General features: G+C 33.0%; 1 protein-coding gene across 1 annotated transcript in view; it reads right to left on the reverse strand.

Moving 5' to 3' along the window:
• EYS (eyes shut homolog) overlaps positions 1-19,926 on the reverse strand; it is a 625,315-nt gene that overhangs the window by 329,479 nt on the left and 275,910 nt on the right. The window contains exons 19-21 of the mRNA XM_058836459.1: positions 10,074-10,198; positions 6,378-6,502; positions 2,867-3,119 (exon numbers count right to left, since the gene is read on the reverse strand). Of these exons, the coding sequence (XP_058692442.1) occupies positions 2,867-3,119; positions 6,378-6,502; positions 10,074-10,198 (503 nt within the window). The remainder of the gene's footprint in view (positions 1-2,866; positions 3,120-6,377; positions 6,503-10,073; positions 10,199-19,926) is intronic.

The following is a 19,926-nucleotide window of genomic DNA, read 5'->3' on the forward strand; positions in this document are numbered from 1 at the left end:
TTAGCTTTTAAGCTAAGTATTAATTCGTCCTTTAAAAAAGACATAGATTTGCATATGCATCAACATAAGTGAACCTATTCCTTTTGGGGATGCATTGTTGTTCTTTATTTTTTCCACTATAAAACCCAACTAAACTAAATAAATCTCCCGAAACAACAATAAAAAACCCCAAACAAAATTCCTTTTAGGTCATATCTTGATAGGTTGGAAATCCACAGTGGTATGCTCAGACAACTTCACCTCTTCAGTACAGACACAGCATCAGAAGGCAGTTCTGGCAATATGAATTTTATCTGTGTATTTATATATTCATAGTGAGAATGAAATCTATGTAGACAAGCATTCACAGGAAAGCAACTATATTGTATACCTCAAAAAAATGTTTTATTTGTCATTTGGTGCCTTTATCCATATCTTTCCTAGTCTAAAATAATTTTTCCCCCCTAAGTTATTTAAATCAATGATATAAAATAATTTTTCCAACACAAGCCCTCAAGCAAATAATGAAAAGCAAAAAACCTCTCCTCAACTTTATGGGTATTTGTTCCATTTAAAAAAACTATAGTATAAAAATGTAGACTAAACCAACCAATATTCCTTAATACTTAATTCCATAATTCTTACGTTTTCCTGTGTCCTTTTAATTCCCTGAAATTATTTCTGAAATGTTGTAATGTTCTAAAAATAATAATGCTTTTACATAATGCAGCCATAATTTGTGTTATTTTGGAACGAGAAGTGGCAAGTTAATTATACTACATACAAAAAGATTTTGTCTCAAGAGGTATACATTTTTCTCTGTACCTATTGTACATTTAAAAAATTGATTATACTTATATACTACAACCATTGAGATACCTCCTGTGTTTATGTAAGCATGATGAAAGGAACACCTGAAATCCTGAAAAGATTATTGTAGTGAGGTGAAACTGTTCAGTCAGCATTGTAGCAGCCTCCAACCTGTTTCTGTACTGATCTAGTAGCCTGTGTGGCAGAACATGAAGAATAGCCATCTGTGTCAGGTATGGCAGCTGGTGCCATATCAGCTGCTGCCGAACGACAATAAATCTCTTCCAAGCACCTGGCAACCTTGACAGACACTTTTATCTTTGTATAAAAACACTCCACCACCTCAAAAATTTCTCTGAATAGAAATGAGAAACTCAACAGAACACCAGCTGATAAAGGCCAGAACCTACTCCACTGCAGATATACCGTGAAGTCTAGGTAACAGGACTGACTCACGAGTCCTTACCATGCACAACAGTCATTTGTTTCAGTACAGTATTGCTAACATACTTGTATAAGCCAGGACTTGAAGCAGGATAACAGGTATGTAAAAATAAATGGTTTATCATTAAAATTTTACAAATTTATGTTTTCACAGATGTGACTTGTGCCAATAAAACCAAGTAGGATATCTCATTATTTGGGGATTCAAACAATGACAACTTTCCAGCATATCCCTCAGTTATTCTGTTCCTGAAGTTTTTGTAGGAAGAAGATATGCGTAAGAACACTTGATCAGATTGTTTTAAAAATATTTTAAGAGTCTCACCTACCTTTATGAATAGATATGTTTTGAACTCCAAGCTACTATTAACTATGTCAGTGAAAAGTAATTCTTGAGATACATTACTCAGCTGAATGTTTCAGAATGTACCCTGACTTCATGAACAGATCTCCATGTCTGGATCATGCAGTTTTGTCTCCAGTATTAGTTGAATTTCCTCTGCTGTCAGCTGTTCACCAGTATCTAATAATTTTGTCAAGTTTATATTTGTCTCTTTAAAGAATATAAGTGATGAAAATTATGATTTTAAAGAGATGGTCTTTGAAGGAAAATAGTCAGAAAATATCAATCAAAAAATGGAAGAAGAAGCAGAACAAGCTGTTCAGTCAATCAATCAATCTCAACAGAATTCTGTATACCAAAAACTAACATTCCCTAAAACTTATTTATTCAAGTTAAAAAAAACCAAAACAACAAAAAACCAAAAAACCCAAACAAAAAACCCAATCAACCAACCAAACAAAAAAAACCCACCAAAACAAAAACAAACAAAAAATACCCCCACCAAAACAACAAAACAGGACTCAGCTTATTTGTTATACAAGTAATCACTTTGAAGAGGTATATAAGGAAAAATTCTGAAACTATCTCTAAAGAAAATGCCTGATACACACTACTTGTATAATACTGTTTTTAGTAAAATGAAGAGGCCACAATGAAGGTACAATCTTCCCAATAAAATGTTGCACTTTTGTTATTTTTCACTTTTTACAAATGTTTTTAAAATAACAGGATAGGCAATTTTTGGCTTCCCAAAAAACATCACTACAAACAATTAGAATAGCAGAGACTTTGAGAGATTTGTCCAATATTTTTTTAGTCAAAACACATCTAGATGCACAGAAAAAGAAGCACTCAGAAAACATGTGAACTAGGAAAAGAGAATCAAAGTCCCCATGGAGTAAGGCAAATTATCTTTCTCTCCTGCTGACTAGCCAAGGAAGAAGGGAAGATTGGCATTAGAATCAGAGATTACTGAACACAATATGAGGCATATAAAATTGTACACTCTGGAAAACTTAAAACCCAGCTTAGTGAAAGTGGAGTTTTCCTTACTGGATGTTAAAGATGCTGGGAAAAAATCTTTTGAGAGAAAAGAGTAATTTTACAGTTAGATATAAATGCAATTACAAAAGGATTTTGAAGTAAATACAAAAAAATATAGAAGGGAATGCATGAAAAAAAAATCTTAATAATTAACATTAATATATTTCCAATATTCTTACCATTTTAGAAGCATTAACAAGGAAAGAAGTTTGATATATGCATTTTTCAGAAGCTCTTTCTACTCACCTTGGGATAGCTCTCCTTTATGAAAATCAGGAGAAACATGTTTAGACCAAAGTTCCATAGACACAGCCAGTGCTGATGGAAGGTCATTATCTAAAATTTCCGTAGGAAACACCTCAGCCACTTCAGTGAGAACGTTCTTACTTTGGGGCATAGTAGGTAAACAGGTGATATTGTTTATTCCATCAACACAAAGAAACCCAGTAGAGCAGGAGTGTATAAGACAATCATTGTAATTAAGCTCACAGCTTCGTCCCTGAAAGAGAATTTAAAAAAAAAAAAAAATTTAAGGCAATTTACATTTCATAGTGATGTTGATTACAATTATTACTTGTTTTTAATTCTAAAATATTGTTTGCTTATATTAAGTTGTTTATACTTTCAGAAGGAAATATCATATGGAAAATATTCCTTAAATAATTTCATAGTGTAATTGTATATTTTAAATTTTAACCAAGTAGCATTTTTAATCTGATTATCAATAAAAATAATTTCCCTACAGATTTGTAATTGCCAACTTTCAATTAGTAAAATATTGTTGCCAATAATAAAAACTGGTTAAAATAAAAATAATCTTCACTTAGTATGTAGTTTCACAAAAGCCTTTTTACAGTGGACTTAGCTATCAAAAAACCTATGGCTTGCTCTGACTTGCAAGATAATGTTCTTTCCTTTTGTACAATGCAGCCCATTGTTTGTTGTCTGTTGTTACCTAATCTGCACACAGCTCCCTGTTAATATCTTGCATTCACAGATAATGCTTAGAAACAGAAGAATATTGTGGCAGTATCAAATTGGACCAGGCATTCATTTCCTATTTTTTATCAAGAGTAACAATCCATGAGAAATCTGAAAAATCCTCCCTAGTAATAAAGTAAAAATGTTCATATTCAGTGGTCTGTAAAAAGGCAAGGAATAATTATGTGAATTAAATTAATTCTTGATGTGTGAAATAAATATATGCTGAAGTAAGGCCTGAGTTCATTTTATTTTCACTTCTGTTTCAATGAACGAATAGGCTATGTGAAGATAGACAGCTAGCAGCTATCCTAGAAGGATAATATATATTTGGATATCTCTTTAAAATACACACACTGTCATCCCTGAAGGCATATATCTCTGACAACATATCATCATGATATAATTTCTGACTGAATCTTCTGCAACTGGGGCACACGTAAAAAAATCCAAGCCTTCTCTAGAGCTCAATGATCATGTGTTCATTACACACTTTCCTTCAGACAAATGCTTAAATAGTCTTTCATGTCTGCCTGGATAACTTTTCACACAGAACTTGTGACAACTTACATTTATCTCTGAATTATATTAATTTATGATATTATGAAACAATAATATGGACAAGAGAGAGACAGAGGAAGAAAATACACATAAAAACTGAAATTATTTTTTTTACAAGTAGTTTAAATTATTCGGAGTTTAAAACAGGAGTGGTTCAATTGATGGGTTCTGAGTGATTTAGATACATTCATGCTTGTTTCAATCAACTTCTTAATTTGTTTTGGCAATCTGGTAAATTCATGTCATCTTGTAAAATCTCTCACTGATTGGTATTCCAAAGTACAAAGGAACAACAGGCCAATTAATGTCAGTTTCAATGCATTTCCTCCTTGTTTTTTTCTAATTCTGCGCATAGAACAAATGATCAGTTTGAGCAAGCTCATAATCGTTGTTAATCCTATAAAATTTATGTTTCATTCTGACTTTCCTGTGACGGATTAGTACATTTTTATGACTACTACATTTAATGGCAAAGAACATTTGATTACAATTTTATGACTCATAGAAACAAAGCAGATGTGGATAACCTCCAGTGTGCATGAAGGGTACATTAAGTAGTCATAGATAAATTTGATAGCACTGAAAGTGCCTGTAAATGCCTTAATGGTTTCCATGCAGTGGGATGGAATTATTTAGTTTGTGCAGATTTGTATTTAAAATTTGGTATATGTCTATAGATGGTTCCACTTAAAAAGTAAACATTTATTTCATATACTACTGGCTACGCTTTTCTTCTCAAAATTTATGAGAGATTTTGCAATCCATACTTTATGATCCATACTTTGGCTAGCAGTACAGACATAGATTACAGAAGATTTACATACACACTGTAGCTGGAGTTCCTTGAATGCTTATTTCTCAATGAGTTTCATTTTTTCCACTCCACACCTACTCATGGTTACAAACCAGAACACACTGGGGCCTAACAGATAAACCTCTTGAGGTTTTTAGACCATAACTTCTTATCTTTGACATTGAAGATAGGTATGTTATAAATGTTTCTGTGGTGGTTCCCCCACAGTGTTTTCTTACTTTTATATTCCTTCCAAAAGCATAGTGGAATTGGAGGGACTGAAGATGGAAAAATGAATAATGGAATAAAAAGCAAAGATGATGCATCTTAAATTTCAGCTGCTTCAAAGGCTTGTTACTTTTCCTTCTGCAAGGGCTTGCTTTTTCTGCAACATCCTGTACAATTAATACTCAAGCTGTGTACTAATAGAAAAACTGCCCCCATGGGTCAAATATCTATCTATCTCCATCATCAGTGAGCTATTAATTCATACTTCGGGAAGAAAGCAGGAAGAACAGAAGCAGAGCTAGCATCTGGTAACTCACCAAATGTACCATTCCAATGTTTGGCAGTAAGTAATTCAAAGACTTCCTGGGCCAGGGTAACATTCAGAACATTAATTTGAATAACAATGAATCTATCCTCCTTTTAACTCATTTTTTGTGTTTATTTGTACTTCTGGTCTCTACAGTGTCACACAACACTGACTTGTACCAATAAATTTTGCATTAATTTAAAAAATAATTTCCCTAAACAGACTTTAATCTTTGTCTCTTCTGGTTTTATTTGGCATTCAGAAGACTTTATTTTGGTGAAACATAAATGGTAAAAAAATTGTGCAACTGATCTCCATTACAGTTGTTCATGTAAGAGAAGCATGAATACTTAATGAAAAAATGATATTATTTTACTATAAGGATCTGACTGTTTTCCGTATAAAAAGACTATGGCCCTCAAGTGATATATCCTTCATCATCACTTGACACTGTTTTGAAAGCCAATCTGCTTTAGAAGACAAAAAGACAGCAGTTACCATGGTCTATGGGAAGTATCAGTTACCCATTCTACTCTGTGAAAACCACCTTTCAAAAATGATATTAATTTTTATGAGATAGTTTTTTTCCTTCTCAGGATAGTTTGTCAGTAAATTTAGTCAGATCATTTGCATTGTTAAGATATATTTTTACCTAGCAAGCCCTTGTAAAATACAGATTTTACAAAATTGTAGACAAAGAGTCACAGGGACAGGGAGAAATTCCTGGCAAATTCCTTGAACTAATCATATGTCACTTCTGTGATTCCATTTCATTCAAGAAGTATATCAACAAATCTGAGCAAACTTAAAAAGAAAAAGGTGTATTTTCTGTGCAATGTTGAATATCCAGGTAAAAGGAAAAATAAGAAAGAATTTCAGCATCTCACCACAAATCCTGGCTTGCAAAAACAGGAATAACCAAAGCTGGGCTCCTTCTGAACACAGATACCATGTATGCAGGGGTTGGATATGCACTCATCAACATCCAGTTCACAATGGAGGCCTTCCCATCCTGTCAGAAAAAAAAGCAGGGCAAACCCCAAAGCAAGACTCATTAAAATCTACATCTGTTTACTGAGTGTCAATGGAACAAAGGTATGGGTAACTATTATCCATTTTCACATATATAGAGATATATTCTATGGGATTAATATGAAATTTTTTGGGCTGTGGTTTCTCAGAGTAGAAAAAATAAAGGAAAAAGTTAAAAAGAGGAACTCTGAGGTTATTGTACCAGATCCATGAGGAGGACAATTTGTGAGCAAATACAGCTTTGTGTTTGAACACCATGAGAATGTGTCTTCTCAAAGTTCATTAGTCAGATTACTGGAAATTTTATTGGCATGCATTTCTTACGAAAATCTCCTTTACAAGTAAGTACACCATAAATTACAGGCTCGATACATTTCTTGAAGCTGTGTTTTAGATCATATAATTTAAGCCTGCCTTGAACTTGCTCCTTGTAGGCTAAATTGAAATGGAAGCAGTCCATTTGCTTGGTAAATGCAAACACAGGATTATGTAAAATATGCCTAGTTATTGAAGAACACCAGACTTTCTGCCATGATATTCCCACCACCCATTACAGATTTGATTTTTCTTCATTTTACTATTTCTAAACAAACTAACCAAGAAAACCCAACAGCCCCAAAAGCCCCATAGCAGTCCTTGGCTGTTACAAATCTAGCTGCCACTATTCAGACTTTGCCTCAGAGTATTGTATCAAATAGATTCACTTGTTACATTCCAGTTTTGCTTTAGCTGCCCTGGTAGAAAAGCAGCCTGCCCAGCTAAAGACTTCACATCCATGAGCCTGCTATTAGTTCCAACAGCTGCTGTTGTTGCTTTTGAGCTGTCTGAGGTGTTGTTAGAATACAGTTTACATCTCTCCATGCTGCTTCTGCACCTGAACAGCCTGAAGCTGCAGCCACAGAACCTGAACATGCATCCATTATTCTAAGGGTATGGGGCCTGCTATTGGGACAATAGCTGACAAAATTCATGATCCATTACAGAATGAATTTGTCAGAGCTAAATCCATTCCCTTTCCTGGTATCACATGCTGTCACCACATGCTTCACTTTGTTCTCTGGAGGTTTTTGGAAAGCTGCAATCATCTGCCTTGTTCCTATTTCAGTCTTGGTACTGTCCCTTTTCCATTTCATTAAATTACAACAGGGAATCTGTTGAGGGGTATATCAGAGTATCTGCCCAGTTCTTTCCCATTATTGCCTTTATAGACCAAAAAATCCCCAATCTCAGCTCCATATTTCTATAGCTGAAGTTTAGAAGAGAAATATAAGATCTATTATGTGTGAAAAGTCAAAGCCTGCAAAAAAACCAGATTTTTTTCCCTAGGTATTTCTACTTTCTCTCTGGATGATATTTTTTTTTTCTTCTAATCCCTTTCTTCAGTTGTGCTACTTTGAAATGTTATTCCTCTCAAAGTTTCCCCTGCCACTCCATATTCACCCCATTTCAGACCTGTAACCTTCACATCTCTTCAGCTGTTTTAGAGATTCAAATAACATTTAAAAATGCCATGTTAATTAAAAAAAAACCCAAGAGATGTAAAAATTATGTATATATTTAATGCATGTGGTTCTTTTTCTGTGTTTTTACCTGGTGGAAAAGTAATTTACAGATCTTTCACCCCTACTAACTTATGGTATTAGAAGGAATACAAAAAAAAAGAGGCAGATTATGCTTGGGTTGGAAGGTGTTTAAAACATGTTAGCTGTAGGAGTGAGTTCCAAGGCCCCAGAGAAGTTTCTTCTACTTATACCAAGAATTTCAATGTTGCATAGGGACAGCAATCACAGTCGTTGGCTAGTGAGCAATTTTTAAATGTCTATATTAAAATATCTTTGATGTATTATTTTAATAAGTTTAAAAATAAAGAAAAAAATGGACTTAGCAATGCGTTCTGTGTTTTAAAGCACTTTAATGACTAAGAAATACATTTTTAAATCTTTAAATCGTTAATATTGGTGGAGAGGGATCTGGCCATATGCAGTATCAGGTGTATATGTAGTACTGAAGTTAGGTCATGACTCAGATTTTTTAAGATCAGAAAAATTTTATTATCATGAATTCTGTATGAAAAAGTGCAAAAAAATTTCACTCATTGGTTCATACATCAGAACTGTATTGTTTTTTCTGACTATCAAGTATCTCTATGACATTAAAATGTTGCTAAAAAATATTAAGCTGTTATCAACATAGTCCTACACATAATTAACCCTTATTAAGCCAAAGATACTTAGATTTAAGTCTTACATGTTAGAAAATCATTCCTTATTATCAATTAAACAAATGAATAAACTTCCAAATTAAATCATTATACACATGCATGCATTTACTTCAGTATCTTCCATACTTTTTAAATATCATCTCTTACATATAGTTTTGTAAGCTGCATTAGGATACATTCAGAATGAAAAAAAAAAAAAGCAAAATAGATGAATATTCAATTCACTATTTGCTTTGTTTTAAATGTAGAACAAGAATAAGTAGAAAGACTCTAGAAAAGTGTAGTATATATACAGCCACTTGACTTCAGATGAGTTTGCTAACATGTTTTTGCTTGTAAATTCAAACCAGCAATGTAAACGCATTTTGGCACAAAGTAAGTAGGTCAGATATATGGAGATAGCATGGGTTAACAGAATATTTATCATCCAAAATTTATCTAAATAACTTTTTTAATAACCAGTAAGAAACCTTGTGTTAGTACTATCACAGAAATTATTCAGCAGCAAAATTCAGTAAAATAGTAAATAGATTTAAACTGAAAAATTTAAGTTTCAGGTACTCATATATTTCTTAATTTAAGAATAACTTACAGAGCAGAATGAAACATGTATATGGATTAGAAATCCTACTTTTTTTGAGAAAAGGCTTCTTTCTTATTGGTAGACCTGACAGATGATTGTAAGCAGTCCGGAATAGATTAAATTTTTGATTGCATGACAATGCAGACTGGTTATGACCTTTGCTTTTGCATAAATAGTAAATCTCATATTTTCGTAAGCCACTAGATCTGTTTTAGTTGATCTCTGATAGAATTAGAGGACAGTTCCCACTTTTCACAAAAGTTCCTTTTTTTCATTCTTTTTATAATGTTTAAAAATATTTATTTTAATCCCAGTCATCAGAATAAGCATGGGTATGTTTTACAACACCAACAATAAAGATAATAATAAAAATGTTAAAGTATTCAGAATTTCTTTTCAGGCAAACTTATTCTATAGGTAGTGAAATTTGCTGTTAAACAGTGGCCATTTGACTGCTTGGTCAGTAAGTTACATTAGTAAAGATCCTAAACAATAAACTTTGCTCTAGATAATAGTTCTGACTCCTGCAGTGAGCTAGTTTTATTTTAAAGCCTTTCTCATATGCTTACTAGAGTAGTTAATTCTCTTTAGATTTCATTCAAAAGGCCTGCCAAAGAGATAGAATTTGTGTACTTTTTATTTCATATACAGCAAAAGAGCTTGATATGACTTACCAATTTTCTCACTAGAAACACTGATAATTCAAAACTGTCATTGTTTAAGATTTTTCTGTCATATGGCAGTTACCTTGTTGACATTTACAAGTGTATCCATTGATATGATCAGCGCAGGTTGAGCCATGTAGACAAGGTGATGAACTACACTCATTAACTTCAATTTCACAAAATTGTCCAGAAAATCCAGCAAGACACCTAAAGAAAAAAACATTCCAAAGTGTTATGCTATGCATAAACATCATATAAAATAGACCTTGTGTGGAAACAATGTATCTAAAGTATGCGCATTAACAAGACATCATATATTACTTTCTGTTTAAAGGAGTATTTTACTGGAACACTTCCAAGTTTCATATTGTGACACATGCTGATCTTTTAAGGGATTTATGATGGCAAAACCCATCCAAAAATTTCACATCTGGACCATAATCAAGCATAAGTCTCAATTAGAGTGTACTGGTTCTATCAAGGTGAATACAAACCTTTCTTTATGTACTCTTGGGAGACTGTCTACTAAGATAATTTGGCTAAGTAACTGCAGCCTTTGTTTAAAAAAACTGCTTGCTGAAAAAGGTGTATTATAAAATGTAAACTACAGCATAACATCTAATCTTTGGGGCCCAATCTTTAATTATTATTCTAGGTATAAAATATTAGTTGTCTTAAAAAAAAACTCTTCGGTATTTTTGTGTTTGTAAATTATATGTGATAATTGATATCAAAGTAGTTCTATATGATTTCAACATATAGCTTATAAGCCTTACAAAACATTTAATGAAGCTCAAAAATGCTACTAATCTCATTCTTGAAACACATCTTTGGATATATACACAGAGCTTTACGGATATAATATGTTTCACAAAACAGCGTCCCATAATGGTATTGATAACATTTATTCTTTTGAGTTGTGTTGTACATGGATATATTTCATATGAGACAATGTTTTCAAAAACTCCTTTTAGTGACTGGGTGGTGCACATCTTGTATGGTGTCTTGAGTCTAGTGAAAAGCACAAAGGTTTGTGCCCCTCTTTAGAGGGAGATGAGTACATTACCAAGCTACCTTTCAGTAAATCTTAGTAGCTATGTCACCTGCTTCTCAAAGTGCTACATTGAGTGAATACAACATATATAATTAGAATGAGGTACCTGCAGTGCCTAACTCAGTTTTCCAGGCTGTGAAGTAAAAGAGGAGGATGGACCATGAAACACATGTGAGACACCTCCTGAGGGATCATTACACTATGTATCAGGAATTATATTTTGTCTTATTTTTGCTTTGACTATTAGACTACGTTTCATTTCGTATGGAATGCACTCTGGGTAATAATAATTTGGAATCTACAAAGACTATAACAAGAGAATAGATTTGTCCCAGTCTGCATCAATTACAGATGACAGCTATGGCACACTGCTTGGAAAATGTACAAACTGAAGCACACACTAGATATTTTTCTAATGCCTAGTCATAATATATGAGAGAAAAAACCTGGAAAATGCACCTTAATGGGGGAGCCATAAGCCTACCTGTTTTTTTGGTTGAAAAACATTAAAAAAAATCACTGAGAAGATACAGTTTGGTCCTTTGATCCTATTTATATAAATTTATATATATTTATATAAATGTTAAAGCCCAGTAGTTAGAACACAACTTCATATACCCAACATTAATCACCCTAGCATTATCCTATGCTTGGTGGAATAAGGAATCAGAGGATGATTCTGCTTACTGAAATCTTTAATAGTTTTCTTCATATACTTTTGTCTACACACTGTCTACAGAGCATATTAAGAAAAAAAAATTAAAATATTAAAAAAAAAAAATTGAAGAAGAGCAAATTTTCCCAGGTATGAAAAGGATGGAAAGAATATTCTTCTAGGGGAAAAAGTCAACTAGTCACACAGGAATACTGTGCCTGTTTAAATTCAATTTAAATTCAACTTTATGCTTTGGTGTAATGATACCTATTTTATCTTAACAATAAAAAGCATTTACAGAATAAACTGGAAGAAATATACAATAATGTAAAATATCTGGACAGAACAACTACACCTATATGTATCTAAGGTGTCTGGGCTTCATTTTTTAGTCTGTAGAAGTCAAATATTGAGAAAAGGTCTTTTTAAGAACTCTCCTGTTGGCTGCTTCTATTTGGCACATTTTGATATGTGGTGTGTATACTTGCTGAGGAGTAGACACCGGTAAAGACTAGAGCAGTTTACTGAGCTCCTGTGGTCATAACTATTTGGAGTAAGAATGATTAGGGAGCAGGTTGCTATAACTCCCATGGAGTGAATCAATAGTATGGAATCAGCTAGATATTGCAGGTTACAGCCTGGATGAACTCTGTGTAATTTCCTACTCAGAAAATCTTGAGACTTTGGAGACTCAAGGCTCTACAAAGCTTCGAGACTTCAGAGATATAAACTATGTAACTGTGTGCCTAATACTATAGACACTGAGATAGGAAAAAAAAAATAAAAATAAATATATATATATATATATGTGTGTGTGTGTGTGTGTGTATAAATGTTTAGCAAAATGAACTATTTTGTACTGCAAGATTTCTAAATATTTATTAAATTCATAATACCATATACAGTGATTGTGGTACTACCAGAAACAGAAAAGTTTTACAAATAGGACTTTGCCTTCAAATTGAAATTTAGATGGAAGACTTAAACCCATGAAAGCACTTAGATATCCAGAATATCAAGTCCTACATATATCAATAAAAGGTGCCCTTTTTCCCATGTCAGACAATCATTCAACTTATAAAATGCTTTAGAATATTGGAAGTATTTAACATACTGTCGTGATATGTTTTCGGCAAAAACTGGAATACCACAGTATTCAGTTTGCTCCTGTTCAAAAAGAATGATGGGATGTAAAAAATGCTTCATGTCTGCAAAGACAACCTCACTGTTAAGTAAATTATTCTGAGCAATTATAAAACAACTAGAAGTAAGCTAAAACAATAGCTTAGTATCAGAAGCTTTCACAAATTTCCCCAAATTGTAATAAATTTTACTCTTTATTATTAAAATTTTAATGAAGTTAACACTTCTTAAGATGCAACAAGCACTTCAATAATTTCTTAGCTTCTTGTTCACTCTCACCTTCCTTCGTATCTACTCCTTTTCAATAAAAAAACTTCATTTTTGTTCTGCCTCTCCAAATTCTTACTTCCGTTCTGTCATTTCTTCTAGAATATTAGAAAGGACAGAAACAGTAGAATTTAAATATAACAGATATTAGAAAGTTTAAGTAGGTATGGAATAGAGTTCTTGTGCTATAAATAGAAGTAAACAACTGATATACTTCAGAACGTATTTCTAAGTGGTGTTTGGGATATGAGCATTCTGCAAACGAAAACCAGAGACTTTTAGATAGCTTTCATATGAAAGTATGATCACTGCAAATCTTGTATGTTGATTACCATCTAATAGAAAACAATTTATGTCTTTATAAGCAAATGCATATCCAGGTTTATCAGCAGAAAACTCCTAGAGCTTATCTGATAACATAATACACTGTGCAGTCTGAGCTTTTAAACTTAGAAGGATCAACATAAGATCAATAGTTTGATACAAAAGGCAGCAAAAAAGAGTGCTCATTTGCTATAAGAATAATACATTCAATTTGGTTGACTGCATTTAGGGATGTTGACAAAGATCTTTCTCTTTTCTGTCATTCCCTGCAGATTTTTTATATCATATAAGATGCTGACATAATGTGGTGCAAATATAATCCCTTTTGTGTTGTGCGTTTATATCAATCATTTTAAGAAGTAATTATCTTAATTTGAGCATATGCCAATGCAATAGCTGAACAAAAGACTGAAAAGAGAGAATTAAATGAAGGATTTTGATCTATGACAATACTGGCTACAATAACAGTATTTTTTTTTTTTTTTGTTAGGAAACTTTCAGCCTCAGAGAAGATCTACAAGAATCAAAATCCTCGTTTTTCTCTACAATACTGATTTATATCCTCTTGTAACTCACTACTCTTTGAGCCTGTTCTGTATCTCATCATTTGAGTCCAATTTTTTTACCTGTACCCTTTTCCTTCTCTCTCCCTCTCCTTCTTCATCTGCCTTGTGACCTTTTACAGCTTATGAATAATTTGTGTATCAGTGAAATATGAGGTTCAGGAAAAAAACATGGTTTCTACAACACAAAAGTTTATTAGGTTTATCTGGAGCAATAATTAACAGCAATTGTACTTAGAAGAGGATGTTTATGCTTTAACCTTTACCTGCCTACGTGACTTAGTCAACCCAGTAAAATCAATGAAGTTTGTGGACCAGTCCACACTATGAAATGTCTTGGGGACATCAGTTTTATTGTGTGAATGTTAACATCAGTGACTTTTGTAATGTTTTGCTAATATCTCTAGATTAGATAATTAGGATGTTGGGTAGAATAATAGATGAATGTGCAAAGCACATCTCCTGAGAAACTGCCTTAGTTAACATAGTCTTGTAAATGTGCAATCTCTTTTGACATTAGTAATGATTTTTAATTTTTTTTCAAATCTGCATTTTCTGTCCAAAATAAATCTAGTTAACTCCTCTACTGTAGCAGGCCAGATCTGGCACTGCAAATTTACACTGGGATTGCTATACATTATTAACAAGCTATGAAAAGTCACTGGCTAAATGTCATGGACGCTGAGATATAGCAGCACCTTGGGATACATATAGCAAACAGTTTAGTTTTAATCATCTTGGATCACAAGGTGCCTTGACATTTGCAAGGCAACTTTTTCCTTTTTAACTTCCAGTGGAATCATACCTCTATTATCTCAATCATAATTCTTAACTTCAAATGTGATAGAAAGCTTTACTCTCTAAATTAAAGAAGTGAAAAATCAATCAAACATGAACCTTATAATTCATTTAATCGATGCTCATATGCCAGCTTGGAAAGGAAAAAAGGAAAGCAAAGAAAACCAGATAATTTAACCAGCTTCGGGATTATTAGAGGCATCTCATGTGAAATACATGACCCCTAGCACTACTGAGGCATGACCTTCATGAGAAATGTTAGCACTACAAAATTCTGCAGAACCTTTTTAATTTTAAAGAAAAAATATGTAAGAACACTGATTCATTTTAAATATACATATCATTACAAGATGATTTCATAAAGTTTTAAATTTTTGTCAGAGATATTTTTCTAGAGTGATAAATAAAAAATTCAGTCTTTATCATACTTTACTCTTTAACAGCTAACCTTTTGGATAGTAAATTTAGACTTATTTGAAGCCAATGCATCATTTTTACCCTTTTAACTAGGGCTATCCACAGACAAAATATAAGAAACCAAACATTATTTTATTTAATGGATTGTTTTCTCAAGATTTACAAGAAAAAAACAAAATCCTGGACTATCGACATTAGTTTGAAAAATGAAATGTCTCATTCTAAAGTTACAATGTGATGTACATAAAGTTTTGAAAGTTCAGATCTTTTTATTTCTTTCAAGATTAGTTGCTCTAATTTCTGTGTGTTCTTTTTTCTTATTTTACACATCTTCCTGGCTGTATTAGCTCAATACACAGATAAAAAAAAAAAAAAATTGCCTTATAAATGAGTAAATATGTGAAGTATTGTCATCAGGTTGCACAATGAATGACCATAGCAACCCATTCCTCATTATCCCTAAACCACCAGGGGAAAGAAGAAAGAGGTACAAGAGTTGGGAAAAAGAATTGAAGTTAAGTGAGAAGATATTGATGAATTGTGGAACAGAGATGGTTTATTTTTGTCTTTTTTCTATTTTTTTTTTTATTGACTATCTTATTCTATTTGAAATTGGCAACAAACTAAATTTTCCCCAAGTCAAGACTTTTAGCTAGTAGTTTCCCTATATTTATTTAGACCTTTAAGTTTCTCCATCTTATTTTCTCTCCACATCCTGCTGAGAAGGAGTAAACGAGCAGCTGGGTGGTATCTGGTAACTAGCCAAGGTTAAGCCACTATAAGTTTCTTTGTTTTTCCAGTGATTTCTACATAAGTACTGAAATTCGCAATTTTTTTTTCCTACCTCAAGAATTAATTCTGTTTATGGCAATTAAAACAAGGCCTCTTCAGGGCTTGCCAGGACCTTGTTAAGGAACTGATCTCAGAAAACAGTAATTAACATGAATTTCCTCATGAACTGATCTGCACTTAAGGCATATCCTGTAAAAACTAACCAATTAAACAAGAACTTTAAGGTTGAATAATAAAATACATTTCTTAGGTAGGAATGATTTTGGTTTGTTTTTTCCTTCTACTTCTCACAATACTACTGTTGATGACTATAACATTGAATTTGTTCATATAAAAAACCTATTTGCAATAGAATCTGTTACAACATTCTTGTTTCATCTGTCAGGTTACTGAAAATTTTGCTATATTTTTTTCATTAAAAGTGAGATTAATAGCTATGGACATGTTACTGTGAAGCTGATAGAATATTCAGAGAGGAAGTTTTTATTATCTAATAATGGCAAAGTTCTTCATTGCTTTAAAATTAACTTTTATAGACAAATCACTTCAACTGAGAAACCTTTTTTTCAAATGTTCTACTATTCCAAGCTTTTCATCATGCATTTTAAACAACTTTCACAGTGAGATTTACCATGGCCTTCAATGAACACAAAACATGTAGGTGCTGGACAGGTCACATAATGAGCTAAGCTTGGTAGAAACTGTCCCATGCAGGTTTTACTGGCTACACATTTTGGACTTTTATCATATTGCACTCAGATGTAGGAATTCTCTAAGGAACACTGAAAAATGAAGGTACCCCATGAAAGTAGATTGTCTGCTGAGTGGTCATCCATCCTGTCTGAAGATTGTGGATGCTACTGATGAAGCAGCAGACAACCCAACCAACATGTATGATGTAAAATAAATAAATAAATAAACACATACATACATAAATACACATGTAGTCTACTTCTCTTGGAGTCTGAAAAATTGAGAGAAGAAAGAAAGAAAATTGACTTCTTTGTGCACATATGTGTGAACTCTTAGTGATTTCTGGGGTCCTATGCTGGATCAGCATGGATCTTTTCAGTACTGTGGTATCACTAATGGGTTAAACTTATTGTCTTCCTAAGACAAATCTCTGAGTTCAAAGTAATATGAGTCAGCTGCATTATCACTAAGAGTACTGAAAATTGCTTCTCCTGATGTACTTTGAAGCATATCTCTATGGAGAAAGAGTGAGAAACCAGCCACTAAAGAATTAACACAAGTCTCCTGAGAGCTTTTCTCAGATTATTTTCTCTAAAACCCTTCCCAAGGGTGATGCTGTGATTGTTAATTTTAGAACACTGACAATGAAGCTTTTCAGAAAATACAAGTATAGTATATCATGTTACTTTTTTAATTTCCTTTTCTTCCTCTGTATTCTCCTTGGATATACTGTCTAAAAAAAAGCAAGTTTATTTACTCTGAAAAAAAATTCCCATAAAATGAAATAAAAACTAAATTATAGCCCTCCAGGTGGTCTGGAAATGTTATTTCTATTTTAAAGAATACTGAATGTGAATCAAAAAGAAAAAAATATATTATTAGCACACTTGAATGTATTAAAGGGTATTCCATTTATTCATCTAAAGTCCTGTTCCTATCATATCAGAGTCCCTACTACAGATCTATAGTCTGAAATAACAAGAGTCATCTTTTTTCCTTCTGCTGTCTTTCTTAGATTATTGGAGAAATCATTCAATTCTTAATGTAATTTAGAGTGGTACGAAAATAGTTATTAGAGAAAAATTAAGTTGAAAAGAGTAGTAGCCTACTATCACACTATATTATGACAGTATGACACTGACTCCCTTAGCTTCATTGTCCAAGAGAGCAAAGTTTATTACTCTTAATCTTCTTTTATACACATGTTCGAGAAGGTCTGAGAGGTATAACTCTCACTGATCATTAAAGCAACACATCACCAGCATTGGTTAAGTGGAACACCACCCCTAAACACCACCTGCAAAGATGGTTGTCCTTTATCAAGGACTGTTTGGATTCTTTCTCATGCTTTCTCAGGCCAAAATAAGAAGGTTGTGTGACTTAATTTCACACAGGCTCTGTTCCCTGCTTACTTTTTGCATTTAACATCCACAGCCTATATACTCCAAGAATCCCCAGTCCAGATCTTGTAAATTTTCTGATTCTGTAAGTCAAAAACTTCTCCATATTCATCATTAGTTTATATTGAATATCTTTTTATAGGTAAAGTGAATTAAAAAAGGGTAATGAACAGTGCCATTCTCTTGAAGGACTTACTTTTAGAACAGGAGCTACAAACTACAAGGTTGGGACCTTATCCATATGTTAACTTTTAACAGCCTCATATTTTCACTAACAATCAGAACTTATCATAGGCTTAAAAGAGTCTCTGATTGTTTTAAAGATATCAGACATTTGCCACTGGGTTTTAACCCCATCTCTACCCCACATAATTACCTATAATTTATATTCACAGGGGAAAATGTAAGGAAGAAAGAACTGATACATCAATGAAGGAAACAGAACAGCTTATTCATTATCCCCTTGGAAAGGTGACCCTATCAGCATATTGAACTGGATATATTCTAGTGCAAGGCATCCTTCTCCAGAGGAGGAATATTGCATGTAAAACCCCAAAACAGATTCAGATTGTTTAGACAAGATTGGAGTTGGAAGCTTTGCAGCTTTTCAGCTTTCTTTTTTTCAGCTTTCTTCATCTTTCTTCATCTTTCTTCTTAACTCATAAAAGAGTTAATAGAACAGAGAAGTAATTTCCTCTATAGAAAAAAAAGAAAAAGACCATGGAATCATAGGATGGTAAGAACTAAGAGCTTTATTACTGAGTATAATAATATAAATGCAATGTGGGCTAAATAAAACTTCTTTTTAACTGCTTCATACACACAGTGTTACCCTGGAAATTGTCAACACTTTAATTAATGTATGTCAAATTAGGGTCTTTATTCTCAAAGAATGTTTTGGGACAATCACAAGAAATACTAAACATTTGCTAATAAAAAGTTCCATTCTTTCTAAGGTCATTCTCATTACAAGAGATATTAAACTTTCTCAGTCCACTTGGATTCAGCCTTTATTTTCCCTATGAGAAAAGCAGATTTTACTGCCAGTAAAAGCTCCCACTGTGTTGAACATGGACATTCTTATTAAGTGATAAATGATGTACTTGCTAAATCACAGTTGGTGGGGTGTGACAGCGTTAAAGGAAAGGTTAATCTGTGAAATATCAGGCTACAATGAATACAGTAAAATAACTAGAATGTCTAAGCCTTGATGAAAATATATTAGAGTTAACACATTCCTTTCTTTGCTTTATTAACCTACCCAATTGGAAACTATATGCATTTCTTCACACATCAGTAGAGTGGGCAGAATCAGAGGAGCAGGAATGTGTGTCCTGTAGAACTGATGAAAAGCCGCCATTCAGCTGTTTGCTAAAATAATCCATATTTGCAGTGAGATTTCATAGAGAGGAAAGCTAACATCTGGTCAATCCGTTCTCAAACAGAATCTCTCTAAGCTTTTTTACTAACAGTCCTTATACATAAAGGAATAAGTTAAGACAGGTCCTTAGCTGATGTAAACTCCTGTAATACCAGTCTTGACATATCTCTCTGCTATCCAGGCACTCATTCAAAATCCAGGATACAAAAAAACCAGAATAATATCAGCCACTATTTTCCTATTCTTCATTTACTTGTCCAATTCTTGGTTTAAATTAGCTCCTGTTGTCTGTGACTGTGTAGACATGAATGTGTTGAGAGCCTTGCACATGAAAATGAATGATTTTAATTAGTAGAGTTTACAAAATAAGTTAAGAGCTAACAAAATGCTGCAGGAGAACATAATAGCTGCTACACACAGAGTTAACCCTTCTTTTATAAAATGTTCT

Source organism: Poecile atricapillus, chromosome 3 (assembly GCF_030490865.1).
Source record: "Poecile atricapillus isolate bPoeAtr1 chromosome 3, bPoeAtr1.hap1, whole genome shotgun sequence".
NCBI classification, from domain to species: domain Eukaryota; kingdom Metazoa; phylum Chordata; class Aves; order Passeriformes; family Paridae; genus Poecile; species Poecile atricapillus.